This window comes from Narcine bancroftii, chromosome 6 (assembly GCF_036971445.1).
Source record: "Narcine bancroftii isolate sNarBan1 chromosome 6, sNarBan1.hap1, whole genome shotgun sequence".
Classification (NCBI taxonomy): domain Eukaryota; kingdom Metazoa; phylum Chordata; class Chondrichthyes; order Torpediniformes; family Narcinidae; genus Narcine; species Narcine bancroftii.
In genome coordinates, this window is record NC_091474.1 from 162582793 (window position 1) to 162598004 (window position 15212).

Here is a 15212-nt window from a genome sequence, read left to right on the forward strand (position 1 = left end):
GGAGTAGCATGTAGTGTTTCAGGCCGGGCAGTTCTTTCGGCGATGCTTCACATGTCCACAGAATTAGCACTTCAGGTGCTCTATGGCAGCAGCGGTTACCTGGGATCCCGCATCCCAAGATGGCAGTGCCCTGGCTCCCCATATGGCAGTCGCGTTCCCCGAGAAGACCTCTGCATTCAGCAGCACTGTCTCAAGCACTTTAGCTAGTCAACTACTTATTTTCTCCAGGAGTCTCTGTCTGATGTGATCAGACTTGAATCCAGCCACACATGCATCGCATATCAGGCCTTCTAGATGGGCAGCAGCAGAGACTTCTCTGCAGTCACGGACTCACATGTACTCGTCGATTTACTCACCAGGTGCTTGTCTACGACTGCCCAGAAGGAAACTGGCATAGATGGCATTTGTTGGGATCTGATACTGTTTCTGCAGGAGCTCCACTGCAGCTGAGTAAGTAGTGGAAAACTTGGTGTTTGACCTGAGCGAAGAGTAGATCTCGTTTGTCTTCCTAACTCTGCACGTCGTTGCGTCTCATGAAGGTGTGAGGCAGTGCAACCACTGATCAATTTGACTGAGGCCTCCGGTTCTTTAGGGTTGGTGTCCGGTTTATCTGCCCACGTTGCCTTGTTCATGGCCCAAAATCTTACGGTGATTAAATTGTAGTGCTATGATTCAACCACATTAGACAGAGTTGTGATTAATAGGCTTTAATCACCTTAAGACATCAGCACATCTCACATGTTGCTGGCCCGGATCCAAGGCATGTACTGAGGGAGGAATTTGGGCGTAAGCCAGCTCGTAAAATACATACTGTACAAACAATATAGTGGTTGCCACAATCACGTGTTCAAACTTTGAGCAGCCGTTAAAGGTTGTAAAGGATTTTTTTCACTGCTCAATGAGAAACCAAAAGGGGCAAACTTTAGACAATCACAAAACATTTAAAGGCAAAGTTATTGTCATTTTGCATACAGGGATTAACTATGATGTGATATGCTTCTCAACTCCCGAAATAGTGTACATACATCAAAGTTAATTGGAATTAGATACCTCTTGATGAAGAATATTATAGTGCAAGAACCACAACAGGGGAAAACATACAAAAACTGCTTCAATTGCTCTAAATGGAGTCAGTGAGAGATTAAATGCTGGGAAAGTAATGTCTTTAGAAGCAATTAAGGCAAATACAATCTCAATGTTTGTTCATGGCTGGCATTTCATCTTTCCCCTCAGGTAAAATGGAACTCATCCAAAAAAATTCCAATTTGTAGATTTACTTGCTCTGAATCCTATTCACATCTCTTATCTATGTTTACTGACCAATTTGATCTTCATCTTCTTTTATGAAGGTTTGAAAATGCTCATCCAGGTTTACAAATCACCCTCTCTTGTTCTGTCACATCCTCTAGTTCTTCAAATTCTAGCTCTTTTTACACTGAAAAGTTGAGTTATTGCCATATTTCCGACCTGTCTCTGGAAGCCAGTTTGCTTGTTCACACAAAACAGAAAAAAAAAATCCAGGTCAATGAGCTCTTTTACACAGCAAGCCAGCTTCCAAAAGCAAAAGAGGGAGGAGGTGTAGCACAGCAGTGTTGGCACCTAGTGTGATGTTGTGTTGAGAAAAGAAGGGTTTGCAATGATGTGTAGCTTTTATTAATACAATTATAGAAGAGCTTGCGAAAATATTAACTGGAATAAAACACAGGCACACAATTTATAAAGGAGCGTGGGAAAATGTTATGGGAATAAAGCACATACAAACAGTTTAAAAATGGTTGACTATTTCTGTTGACTTTTATCAATTTTCACAGATGGATATTCAAACCTAAAAAATACAAATGTTATGACTGCTGAGATGAAGGATACAGAATGGCTTTGCACTATAGCAACTGTAGCTATCTGCCCACAAATGTGTATCTATAAATGTTTCATTGTTGATAAGAATGCATGAGATATGCTTTTCCTGCCAACTTCAATCAGCAGTTATCAGGGCAGGTTAAGGCTAATTGTTTTCAGCACCCCTTTAGCACACTTTTGTAAGACATAGGAGCAGTAGTTGTGGATTATATCATTTTCCCACATCTTTCTACCAATCAGTGTGTGTTAATAAAAGCTACATATGATTGCCAACCCTTGTGTCCAGACCCAGCAAATTCGCACACTATATACCTCATAGTGTCCACTGCTATACTCGCTAATGACTATGAATCTTTTCTGGACCCAACATCACGACATCATCTTCCCTTGCTGTTTAGACCCAGCAACATGGGTCGACCGTTTTTGATAAGTCCCGCATCAATGTGCTCCACCGCTGAGAGTACTTACCTTGGCGTATCGAAGATGAGCAAATCCAGACACCTCAATCCATCTTCGATTTTATTCCACACAAAGCTTGAAAGGCAGATAAAACCCTGCTTTCAAGCGCTGTGTAAAAGAGGCTACTATTACTGCTTTTAATCTCAGACTACTGGTCTCTCTACGTCTTCAGTTGCCCTGATCCAGTGCAGTGGAACTGTCTCGTCAACCGATTATCCCCTTTTCAGAACAAATGTCCTTACCATTTCTTATGATCTGCCTTGATATCCCACTTTCGATCTTATGTCCATTTTCTTAATCATGGTCCATCAAAAAAGGCATCACATAAATCTGAGTTGTTCTCTTTCCAAGCAGCTCAATCTCATTCATCTACATTAATCTCAGACACTGATCTTTCTAACTGCAAATTTACAATCACTGGACAGTTAATGCTGAATTCCATTAATTAAACATTGAAATAACAGGTTTAGTTTGTCATTTGTCTTAATATCTGGCTAATTGAACATATTAAAACACTATGAAGCATAATTCTCACATTACTTTTTTCTAACTTCTAATAATTCTCTAAAATTGGTGATGTTGTAAATGCAAACAGGAGTTATAGAGTTATACATAAAGTTGATGCCAGTCAATGAGGCATGTTAAAATTTGGAACAATATTTTATTAATTTTAATCTATCTGCGCAGATACATTTAATGAAGTGTGATCACTTCAATAAACACAATGCTGGAGAAATTTAGCAGGTCAATGTACTTTATGTAGCAAAATAAAGATATATAACCCATGTTTCAGGCTTGAGCCCTTCATCCAGGTTTGAAAAAAATGTGGGCCAGTGCACAATAAAAAATAATAGGGGAAGGGGCACAGTCCCGAAAGCAGGGAGTAGCAGGTGGATAAGGGAGGGAAGGCACAACAGCAAGTACGGGGAGGAGGGATGGCTCTATGAATGAAGAGGAAAGGGGGTGGAAAGCTGGAGGAAAGATGATAAAGGGAATAGGAATGGAAAGAGAGCAAAGAGGTGGCAAGCAGAAAGCACAGAGTTAATGCCATCCGGTTAGAGAGTACCCAGACGGAAAATTAAGTTTTTCTCTTCCAATTTATGGGTGATCTTGGTTGAAAAGTACACATGGCCATAGTTAGACATATCAGCAATGTGAGTGGGGCGTGGAATTAAAATGGTTGCTACTGGGAGAACCCTGTAACTGATGCGGGCAGAGCGAAGGTGCTCAGTGATCTCTTGGACTGCGTCCAGTCTCTCTGAAGTAGAGAAAGCCACAACAGGAGCACTGGATGCAGTAGATAACTCCCTTGGATACACGTGAAGTGTTGCTTCACTTGAAAGGACTGTTTGGAGCCTTGAATTATGGTGAAGGAGGAGGTGTGGGCTTAAGTGTGGCACTTCCTACAGCTGCAGGGGAAGGTGCCAAGGGGGTGATTGATGAGAAGGGGTAAGTGGGAGAAGGAGTCACAAAGGGAGTGGTCCCTTCAGAAGCCGTTGAAGGGAGGAAGGGAAAGATGTGTCTGGTGGTGGGATCATATAGTTGGTGGTGCAAATTACAGAGGATAATGTGCTGGAAACGGAGGCCAATAGGGTGGTCAGTGAGGACAAGGGCAATCCTGTGTTCGTTGCATCTCAGGACAGAGCAGTTAAGCAGGAAATAGAGATCCAGGTAATGTGATGATGGCGGAAGGGAAGTCACGTTTGTGGAAGGGAAGTCACATTTGTGGAAGGAGGACTGGATCTGGACTAGAAGACCTCATCTTGGGAACAGATATGGAAGAAACTAAAATATTGAGAGAAAAGAATAGAATCCTTGCAGGAGACTGGGTGTGAGCAAGTATTGTCACGGTAATTGTGGGAGTTAGTGGATTTTTAAAATGTGCCTGTAGAAAGCGTGTCTCCTGAGATGAAGAAAAAGAGATCTAGAAAGGAGCGAGTGTCACTGGAGATGAACCAGGTGAATTTGAGATCGGGATGAAAGCAGGCAGCAAAGTGAGTGAAGTTGACAAGTTCATCATGGATACATGAGGCAGCCCCGATGTAGATGTCAATTTAGCAGAGGAAGGGTTGAGTTGTGGAGCATAGATTGCTCCACAAATAGGCAGACATTGATAGGATCCATGTACCCATGGCTACTCCTTTGGTGTGAAGAAATGAGATGAGTCAAAGGAGAAGTTATTAAAGTGAGAATACGTTCTGCCAGGTGGAGGAGGGTGACTGGTTAGGTCTCTTGTCAAGAGAGATACAAAGGGCTTTGAGATCTTATGTATGGGGGAATGGAGGTGTAAAGGGATTGGACATCCATAGTGAAAAATGAAGCAGTCAATTTCAGGGAATTGTAAGTCCTTGAAGAGCTGTGAAGTATCGCAGATGTCAGTGGGGAGGGATTGAACCAGGAGAGAAAAGATGGAGTCAAGCTAAGACGATACTAGTTTTATTTTGGGGGCAGGTGCAGGAGCATACAGAAACAATGGGTCTAATTGGGTTTGTGAATCTTGGGTAGGAGGTAGGACAGAGCAGTGCGTGGATGGGAAACAGTGAGGTGGGAGGCCATGGGAGGCAGGTAACCAGAAATAATGAAATTTGAGATGGTGTTAGTGAAGGTGTCTTGATGGGCTGTGGTGGGGTCCTGTGGATAGGATAGGCAAGAGTAGGTGTCTGAAAGCTGTCATCTGCACTCAGCAAGGTCAAAGTCAGTACACCAGACCACAACAGCACCACCCTTGTCTGTGGGTTTGATGGTGTGTGTGGGGTTGTTGCAGAGAGAGTGGAAGGCAGAGTTTTAAGAGGTGATAGAGAGGGGAGTGGGGAAATTGAGATAGTTGATGTCTCGGCAGCAATCGGAAAGAAAAAGATCCACGGTGGGAAGCTGGCCAGGACAAGGTGTCCAGAAGGAGGAAGAAGGCTTAAAGTAGGAGATGGGGTCTTGAGTGGGGGGTGGAGAACTGTGGTCACGGAAACGGAGGCAATGGAAGAAGAGTTCAGCATTGTGACATGTGCTGAACTCATTAAGGTGTGGGTTGAGGGGAAACAAAGGTAAGACTGAGACTGAGCACTCGTCTCAGAGCAGGGATGGTCAGAGGGGATGGTAAAGGCCAAGCAGGGATCATAGTGGGAATAGTTATGGTGGAAAATCTTGGTGGAAGGTGAGGGTTAGGGAGGTCAGAGAGTGGAGATGGTATGTTGGGGAGGTCGGAGGATTGAAAAATTAAATGTAGAAGCAGGAGGACAGAGTGTAAGAGATTTTCTTTCTTGCAGGAAAGTTCAAAATTGTGGAATGCATATTCTGTGGTTTAAAAGGAGACAACTTCAACATCTGGAATTAAGATGACTCGAGAAAAGGGCCAAGAAGGAAGACCAGAGAAAAGAATGAAGATGACTGTTCCTGAGGAAGAAGGATGAAAAAAAATCAGATGGCCATGACTTTGCTGTGTTGTATTCTGTTCAATGGACAGTATCCCACAGTCAGAATGATCAGCTGCAAGTTGCTATAAAATGTCGGATAAGATTATTGAAACACTAATCTCTACTTTTTAATGAGCTAGAGAGGAGCATAAACATAAGGTAATTCATTTTCATTCACACTTTCCTTCTGGAAATACTGATCACTTTTCTCCATGGAAACATGATTGAGAGCATATTCTAAAATGGCAGTATTAATGATGACTTTCTTTTCCTTATATGAAATTAGCTAAAACTGCCCATTTTCATTTTTATCTTTGAATAATGACACGAGCTTCACAATTTTCATGAGCATTAGGACACAAACCTGTGTCAACACAATTTTAATATTAATGTGTTTCTATTTAGAAATTACAGAGAACTTACTCATCTCCATAAATAGCTGCCTCTTCTCAGCCATGGTCTTCCCTCTTCTTCCACACTCCTCAATCATTCTAATGAAAGAGACAGAAATAACCATTTGAAGAAGCACTCCAGCAATTTCTGAAAACAAGAACATTTTACGCTTGTCGTTATTTGTAAGTCCCCATCTTTCACCCTCCCAACATACCCAGTTGGGAATGCCAGTGAAAAATATTAAGAACTCTGGGTAACAAGTTTCCCTGACTAAATATTATTACAAAACTTACACCAAACTATTCAGACAGGCAACCAGAAAATTACTAAGCCATCTAGCATCTAAAAGAGAAAATAATTGCTGAATAAATGTTGACAAATGTAAGCCAACCACACTTTTCACAAGAAAATGGCAGACAAAGATATCAAAATTAAGAAATGTCAGCTTCGTATATATACTCCCCACAAATGATTCAGATCACCCACAATTCCTTTTTTCCTAATGTGAATGAATATTCACATTTTTCCTAGTCTACTATATTTGTAAAAAATAAAAAGAAATTCCAAATCCACAGGTTCATCAGGTTATAAATGAACTAATCTCCAGAAATCTGTTTTTATGCAAATTCTCCCATACATTTTTAAAGGTTCTTTCAAGCCTAATATTAATAATAATACCACACTTTGTCGCATTCATGACTGGATATAGCATATATTCCATTCATTTCATTATGAGTAGTGTTGGGTGATTATTCCAAGAATCAAGAATTAAAGCAAGTTTATGTAGAGAGATATGGCTCGAGTTGCAATAAAAAAAATGGATGTTTCTAGCATGTGCAAAAAGAAATCAGCCATGTAGACTGTACTGAGAAAAATCTTAAAATTGAATCTCAGGCAGTGAGTCAATCACCACTTCAGGTGTTAGACTGAATGAAAGTTGCTGCTGGGATAACCCCAATGGGAACCACTGCTATTCAGATGAGTGCACAAACCACGCTTTCCTGGCTGAACCAAGTAACAGATCTCAGCAAATCACTGGCGAAGGACCTTGGAATAAAAACATTAAATTTGTTTCTCTTTCCACTGCTGCAGCTTGTTACCAACATTTTCTATCTTTATTTCAGAATTCCAGCAGCTGGAGTTTTCTTTTCATTTTCCTGAATTCTACATGGAGAATAGTCACACTGGTGACTGCAGTTTTTTTGATAACAGAGAAATTCTGCAATATTGCCGGCATTAAGCCAACTTTGGTCGTTCACACAGAACCAAACAAAGAGAGCATAATGCCGGGTCAGTGTGGCATTTTACACAGCAACCTGGCAAATGTTTAACTCAACAACGTCGGCGTCTAATGTGATATCAAACATGTGCATCAGACATATCTTTCTACACAAAAATAGTGGTAGATCTTGATGTGCTTATGGGGTTATCGTGAATATGTATACCACGCTTTGAGCGCAAGCACATTTCCTGTGTCTGGTCCACGACTTCATGATGCGTAGATGGACATAGAATTCATGCAAACAATGTGTTCGTGCAAACAGAAATACATTGGAGAAATTGAAGAGAAACAGAGAGCTGTTTGAGGTTGAAAAGTGTGCGGACCTTAGATGACGTAGATGTTTTCTTCTTGTGAGTCAATTCACACTGCTCTTGGACAGAAAGATGTGGAGGAAAAAGAGACCACATGGCCCCATGTTCTGGTCTAATGCCCTCAACAATTTTGATGAAGATGAGTGACGGAATCATTTCCATATGTCTCGGGACACTTTTGACTTTCCATTAGAATTCATTGAGCCTCACCTGAAGCGCAAGACAACAAACTGGCGACAGCCTTTCTAACCTCGGTTTAGACCCTCCATTGTCGTGTGGTGGTATGCTACCCCAGATGAATATCAATCCATAAGTTATATTTTTGGTGTCAGAGTGGCCACTGTGTATGAGTTGGTATGCCAAGTTATTGGAGCATTGAAGAAGGTCCTACTTAAACATATTGTTGACCTTAAGTAGGATCAGAGTTCCTCATCAGCTGATTTCCAGCCTGATGTTTGAAGGGAAAGTATGCGTTTTGTCTTATTTATCAATTTACTATTTTTTTGTTATTTTTGCTTCCATGCATTTGTATCAGTTATAGATTTGCTTGCACATCAGTGACGTTTGCAAACTGTGCATTGGCCTAACAACGATGATAAGAGATGCTGGTGGGTCTTCACTAATGAGGAATGTAGATAGGGTAAATGTGAGGACAATTTTCCCTATTGCAGAGGCATCCAAAAACTAGAAAGCATAGTTTGAAGATAAGAGACAAGAGGTTTAGAGGAGACCAGAGGAAGAACATTTTCAGAAGATGATTGGAATCTGGGGCACACTGCCTGAGGTGGTGTTGGCAGGTAATCTCCAAGGAATAGAAGACTCTAAAAAAAATGATGGATCATGGGATTAGATGGTTGGCATGGATCCTGTTTCCAAAATGAACGATTCCATTGTCCTATAATTTTGGATGGATGACAAATATGCAATATTATTTTATTATGGTTATTTAAAGGATATAATGAAATAGGTGTGACCATAAATCTCAATTAGTAATAACGTATTCACTATAGTAAAGATTTCATTCAATTTGCATCACTAAATTTACCATTGCACTAAAGGTGAGGTGGTAATCTGGAGAAAATGACGAGAGCATTAAAGGCACAAAACACCTAATTTACTTTCAAAAAAGTGAAGGTCACGCGTTTATGCCCTTCAGCCTCCTCATTTGTTCAGAAAATAGCTGAGCTTTTGCCCCATCCTCCCATTGTTCCCTGCATCAAAGTGGGTGGAATTAGAATGCAGAATTCACCAGAAAAAGCTAATAGTAAAACCAATTTAGACTGACAGTTCATTGGAAAATTTCATAAAGGAGAAGTATTTCAGGGCAGGATAAAAGAACAAGGAAATTTTATTCAAATATGGAGTTCAAATAATGTTAATGAAACTTGAATGTTGAGGTTTTGGTGTCTTTTGTCAATTTGTCAAGAAATCCCTTGTGCCAGAACAGCTGAGAATATTCTGATCTTTCTACTTGCTGTGTAGAGCTTAAAACAAAACAGATTCGCTCCATCTGAGAGTAGGAATTAGTACATGGTACCTTCAGCTATCTGGGAAGAATGGAAAGTGATACAGTTCACGGTCGTGGGTTGTAATAAAAGGGGATAAGTCTACTTCCTGGTTGGAAATTGAAACTTGGCTGAATGGTGCACCAAATACAACCTTGCACTCAATGTCACCAAAACAAAGGAGCTGAGTATTGACTTGAGGAATGAAAACCCAGAGGTATACAATCCAGTGATCATTGGGGGAAATCAGAGATGGAGAGGCTGAGCAAATTTAAGTTCTTGGGAGTCACTATCTTGGAGGATCTTTCCTGAACCCAACACACCAATGGCATCAAGTAGAAAACACGTCAGTGCCTCTACTTCCTCAGGGCTTTGCGGAAGTTTGGTATGACACCTGAAAACTGTCAAATTTCTGCAGATGTGTAATAGAAAGTGTGCTGACCAGCTACATCATGGTCCGGAATGGAAACACCAATACCCCTGAGCATCAAGCCCTCCAAAGAGCAGTGGACACAACCCAGGACATCACAGGCAAAACCCTGCCCAATATTGAGTGCATCTACTGGGAATGCTGCCATCAGAGTATAGCAGTAATCATCAAAGACCCTCACCACCCAGCTCACACTCTGTTCTCGCTGCTGCCATCAGGAAAGAGGTAAAGTGCCACAAGGCTCACACCACAAGGTTCAGGAACAGCTGCTACCCCTCCACCATCAGACTCCTCAATGACAAACTCAGAGACTCATTTACGGACTCTTACTTGTGCACTTTGTTGATTTTCTTTTGTTCTGTCTGTATTGCACAGTTTGTTTACATTCATTATCGGTTTACAGTTCTTTATTTACATGTTCACGCTGGGTACAGTTTATTTTTTGCACAACCAATTTGTGGTAAATTCTGCTGCACTGACAGGAAAAAGGAATCTCAGGGTTGCATATGATGTTATGCATATATTCTGACAATAATTCTGAAATCTGAATTCATGTTGAAAGTAAAAACTGTTGTATTGCAATATTGGCTCTGTGAAATTGCAGCCAGTTGGAGTGAAATAAGTGATGCTCATTCAGTTTTACTTACTTTATTTACAGTGCACCAACACCACAAAAGAATGAAGAACTGTAAAATATCAGTTTAACACCATCTGTGCAGCTGCCCCTGAGATAACCAATGAAAAAATTCCTTCAAATATAAAGGAGCACTTTTGTTTAAAAAAATAAATGTGTTTCTATGTGAGCTTCACTGCTTATTTGATTGTTATCAATGGATCAATTTAATATTCTAATAGCATCAAATTGGGATTTCTAATGTAAGACAAACGAGAAGGTTCAATTTATTACATTCATTTTTACATTCATAATGTTGCAGATAAAATGAAAATAAGCACGCATTTAACTGGTTTCCAGTGTAACATCCCTTGAGTCAGGGGCTAGAATGCTGCAGACTTCCTGACCAAGATGAAAAGACTGTGGTTTGCCATAAATCAAATGCAAAACAGTACAAAAGGATAGATGGCATAAATTGAGCACATGACATCTTGTTTAAAACACATAATCTTCAATGAGAGTATGTGACTGTATGCTCAATCTCAAGTAAGAAGAATATTCAAAATTCAAGTTGTAAAGCTGGAGTACATCAACGTTCAAACATTAAAATAGTGCTCTCCCAATTTTATTACTGTCTCCCATTGTTCCAAAGCAATTGAAGGTATTTTCCTGAAGAAGGGTATAGCTTCATGAGAATCAGCCACAAACAAGTACTATAATGGCAGCAATGACATTACATTCAATTCCATTTTCAAATCGTCAGCAAATGAATCACTTCATGTGCATTGGCAGCTAGACAACGTTCAGACTCGTACAAATAAGTGATGAGTAGTATTTGCAGCATCACAGGCAATGAACATTTCCAACAAGAGACTCCAACCTTGATGTCTAATGATTACCTGGTATTCCACCATGAACAATCTGGTTGTCACCACTGACCAGGAACTCAAGGCATACTACAGCGATAACAGTTGGTCAGACACAGGACAACTTGCAGAACATGAGTCACCCTCTGACTGACAAAATCATTCACAATCTGGCAAAATAGATTCCTTCCAAATGTTTGAATCAGTCCAACAGTGTTCGAGAAACTTCATGCCATCCAAGAAAAAGCAACCCAGCTGAAAGACATTCCATCAAGCATCCAATACGTTCATCACCACAGGCTTTGAAATAAATCACCAATCATTTTTTGGTTGTCTAAATCTGAAACTTCCACCCACAACACTGGGGGAGTTTCTTCACCAGGATTCAGCAGTTTCGGCAGACACCACTTGATTAAGGCTAAAAAGAAACAGGCAATAGATTCTGGCATTTTAGCAATCCCACATCTATAAATTAATCCTAAAGAAAGCATCAAGAGTTAATGCTGACAGGCTATCTGAAACAGAGCAACTGTCTCAAGTTTCCTCTGAAATATATTCAAAATGTTATGATGAAATTAGGCAGGTAAAATTTATATCCAGGCTCGGGGATAAAATGCATTGCATTCATGTAATCCTAACAATTGAGAGTTATTACCATGCACTTTGAGAAGTTGAAAACTTGAGTTTTAATCTGCAATTGTCAAAGATCTAGCAAAATGTGCCAATGAAATGATACTATACTTATAATCAAAAAGAAACAATAGACAGTAAGAAAGCAAAGGAAAGTATGAAGAAGTATTGATAAATCTGGGCAGATTTTAAAACCAAACAAGAGAAAAGTTAATAGATACTTTGTAAGGTGAGGGGAGGAAAGTTCTGGCGAGTGTCAGAGGTAAGGCTTTTACTCAGACTAGTGGATGCCTGGAATGTATTGGCTGGTACAAAAGGGACATTTAAAAAATTAGACAGGCATATTGATGTTTAAAGAGAGTTATGGGTGTAGGGTAGGGAAGGATTAGATTGTTAAGGAGATAGTTTAGATAGGTTGGCAAAGAGATTGGACTGTGTGTAATGTTCTATTCTGAATTAACAATTAGCAATAAACAAGTTTATCTCAAGTTGGTCGATTAGAGCTTGATGACAACATAAACACAATATATAATTTGGTTGAGGGCAATAACTGTAACAATTCTGTGCTTGCAGATGACCCCAAAGTAAATAGGAAGTTGTGATGTGGCTGCAAAGAGGTTTCAAGTGGATAATGACAAGTTAAATGGGTGGGCCACAACAGAGTAGATGGTGACAATTACATGACATTTACACAGCATTGGTGAGGCTGCACCTCAACCACAGTGCGCAGTTTTCATCGTCTGATTTAATAACTGATATGGTAACATTGGAGTCAATCCAAAAGAGATTCACTGGATTAATTTGGTGGAATAGAGGATCACCCCATCATGAACAGGCAAAGAAGGTGGTTTGAAATGTTTTCATTCAGAAGGATGATCTCACCGAAAACAATAAAATCCATATCAACTGTGACAAAGACAAATTGTTTGTACACGAGGGAAAGGTTCAAACAAGGGAACAGAAGCATAAGATAAGGAGGTAGTCAGTTAAAATGTGTTCATGGTGGCAGTGCTACTGCTGATGTGGTGAGCAGGACCACAGCCTTTCCATGCTTCTCCAAAAGGTCCTTATGGCCAGGCCATCCCACCTGCTCATCCCTGGTGGAGGTTTAAACAGCCAGTTGAAAACAGTGGCCACTTTGTCAAAATCCTTGAAGAGGTCCATTTCCAAGAATGGTGACATCAATGGTCAGGAGCCAGACTCAGGAGCTGCACGTCCTGAGGAAGCAGTGAATTGGTTCAAGGTAATCAAGTGGAATTACATCAATCCCACCCACTCCCTCCACAAGAAAAGAAGATCTCTGAAGAGCTTGGTTTTTATTATCGGCTCAATGATGGCAAACAAGAAAGACTGCAGGTGCTAGAAAACTGGAGCAACGCACAAAATATAAGGGGAACGCAGCAGGTCAGGCAGCATCCATGGAAAGTAATAGACAGTCTATGTTTTGGCCCAGAACCCTCCGAGGAATGGCAAGAAAGGGGCAGAAGCACAAATAAAAGGGAGGAGGGACTGAATGATATTTTTTTTCTCAGCAGGCCACCCCTGAGTTAATTCCATTTGAAACAACTTCCACACAGTTCAAAAAGATCATCTGCTGAGATCTCCCTGGACTTGCCATCCAGATAGGTTTGTAACTGAGCCTTGCCTGAATGCAGCCTTGAACTGAGTATTACGCTGGTTCTGGACTTTGATGTAGAGTTCAACAAAGTAGGAACAACTTCCACAGGCTAGGAAAGTTGCCCACTGAGTCTGGGCCAGTTTAGGCCTGGCAATGGTACAGAAGGCCTATTAGTGACAAAAATAACTTCCAGGAAAAAAATGTAAAACCTCCATTTAATTTGATTTAATTAAGTTGTTTAAAAATGTTACATGAAGGAAGAACAATTCTTTTGTCAGCCTCTCATTTTTAAATAGCTTTTAATTGTTTTTGACAGATTTCTCACAACTTTTCGCGTTTGTGAACACCACTGTGTCCAAGGGTGGGTCGGACCAATGTATTGGAGTCAGGTCCCCTCACACCTGGACTTATCCTGAAAGAAACCCTGTCCTCAAGATCTGTTCCATTTTTGCCTCAGTAAAATAAAAAGTGCTGAATTCAAAAAGAAATCTGTTGAGCTGATGTCTTAAATAATCAATCTGATATGACTCAACAAATCACCATCTAAGAATTTACATTTTTCGTTTGAAATTGAAGAACAAAATATTTATATTGCAAATTCGAGCCAATTTTGATAAAGATTTATGATAAACCTACATCAATTACTCTGACTGAACAGTGTTATTTGTAAACTCGGATCTGTCAAGTTGCAAGATAAAATTTGGATTCCAAAATTTGAAATAATATCTGGACTAAATTGAACTGACATTCGATGTATTAGACCGAGCTCAGATCTTGATACGTGAGCATTTGAAATAATGCTCTTTTTAAAAATGCAAATGGACCTGACTGCAATTCAAACTTTAATAGTTTTCTGGGTTTCTTCTCTACAATAACATGGCTGCCTCTACAGATGCTGAAAAATGGGAATCAACTTCTTTGAGCAGTGTTAAAGCAACATTAATGCATTTCTGCAGTGAGTAACTGACAAGCCAATAAACAATTTGAGACAGCAGAAGAGTGAACAATTCCAAAGACAAGACTGAGACACAGCCAGCTCAGAGTGTTATCTCTCTGAATATGAATTCCTTTCTGAATGAGTTTTGCATCAACAAAAATTTTTAAACAGATATTATGCAGAAAGTGTTGATAATATAAAATATAAAAAGCAAATATCGTTAAGTTCAAGAAGATGACATTCTGCATGTCCTTGAAGGAGATTAGGGATTCTGACAACTATCACATCCCATGCACAAAAACTAAATTTGTTCTCAGTTTTGAAACATAGCACAAAAACAGGCCCTTTTGGACCTTCTTGTCTGTGCCAAACCATTTGTTTTTACCTATTCCCACTGACCTGCTCCTAGTCCATGCCCTTCATACCTCTGCCATCCATGTACTTGTCCAAATTCTTCTTAAATGTTAAAATTAAGCCCACTTTCACCACTTCAGCGGGGAACTCGTTCCACACTCCCACAACTCACTGTGTCAAGAAGTTTCCCCTATTTTCCCCCTAAACCTTTCCCCTTTTGCTCTTAACCCATGTCCTCTGGCTTGTATTTCACCAACCCCTCAGTGGAAAAAGCCTACCAACATTTACTCTGTCTATCCCACTCATAATTTTAAATACCTCTATCAAATCTCCCCTCATTCTTCTATGGTCCGGGGAATAATCTTTCCCTGAAACTCAGTTCCTGAGATCCAGGCAACATCCTAGAAAATCTCTGCACTCTTTCTATCTTATTCATAATCTTTCCTGTAGTCAGTCAGGTGACTAAAACTGCATACAATACTCCAAATTTGGCCTCACCAATGTCTTGTACAACCAAAACATCCCAACTTATATATTCAATACTTTGATT

General features: G+C 40.1%; 1 protein-coding gene and 1 long non-coding RNA gene across 11 annotated transcripts in view; one reads left to right on the forward strand and one right to left on the reverse strand.

Moving 5' to 3' along the window:
* dtnba (dystrobrevin, beta a) overlaps positions 1-15212 on the reverse strand; it is a 493032-nt gene that overhangs the window by 425038 nt on the left and 52782 nt on the right. For all 10 annotated transcript variants that reach the window (XR_011340480.1, XR_011340479.1, XM_069886546.1 and 7 more), the window contains exon 4: positions 6147-6214. Coding sequence is in view for 8 of the 10 variants with exons in the window: in XM_069886546.1 (XP_069742647.1) it covers positions 6147-6214 (68 nt within the window). In the remaining 2 variants the exon portion in view is untranslated. The remainder of the gene's footprint in view (positions 1-6146; positions 6215-15212) is intronic.
* LOC138736669 (uncharacterized) lies at positions 5366-10447 on the forward strand. The gene is made up of 3 exons (XR_011340488.1): positions 5366-5406; positions 5577-5882; positions 10303-10447. It is a non-coding gene; the product is annotated as an uncharacterized lncRNA (long non-coding RNA).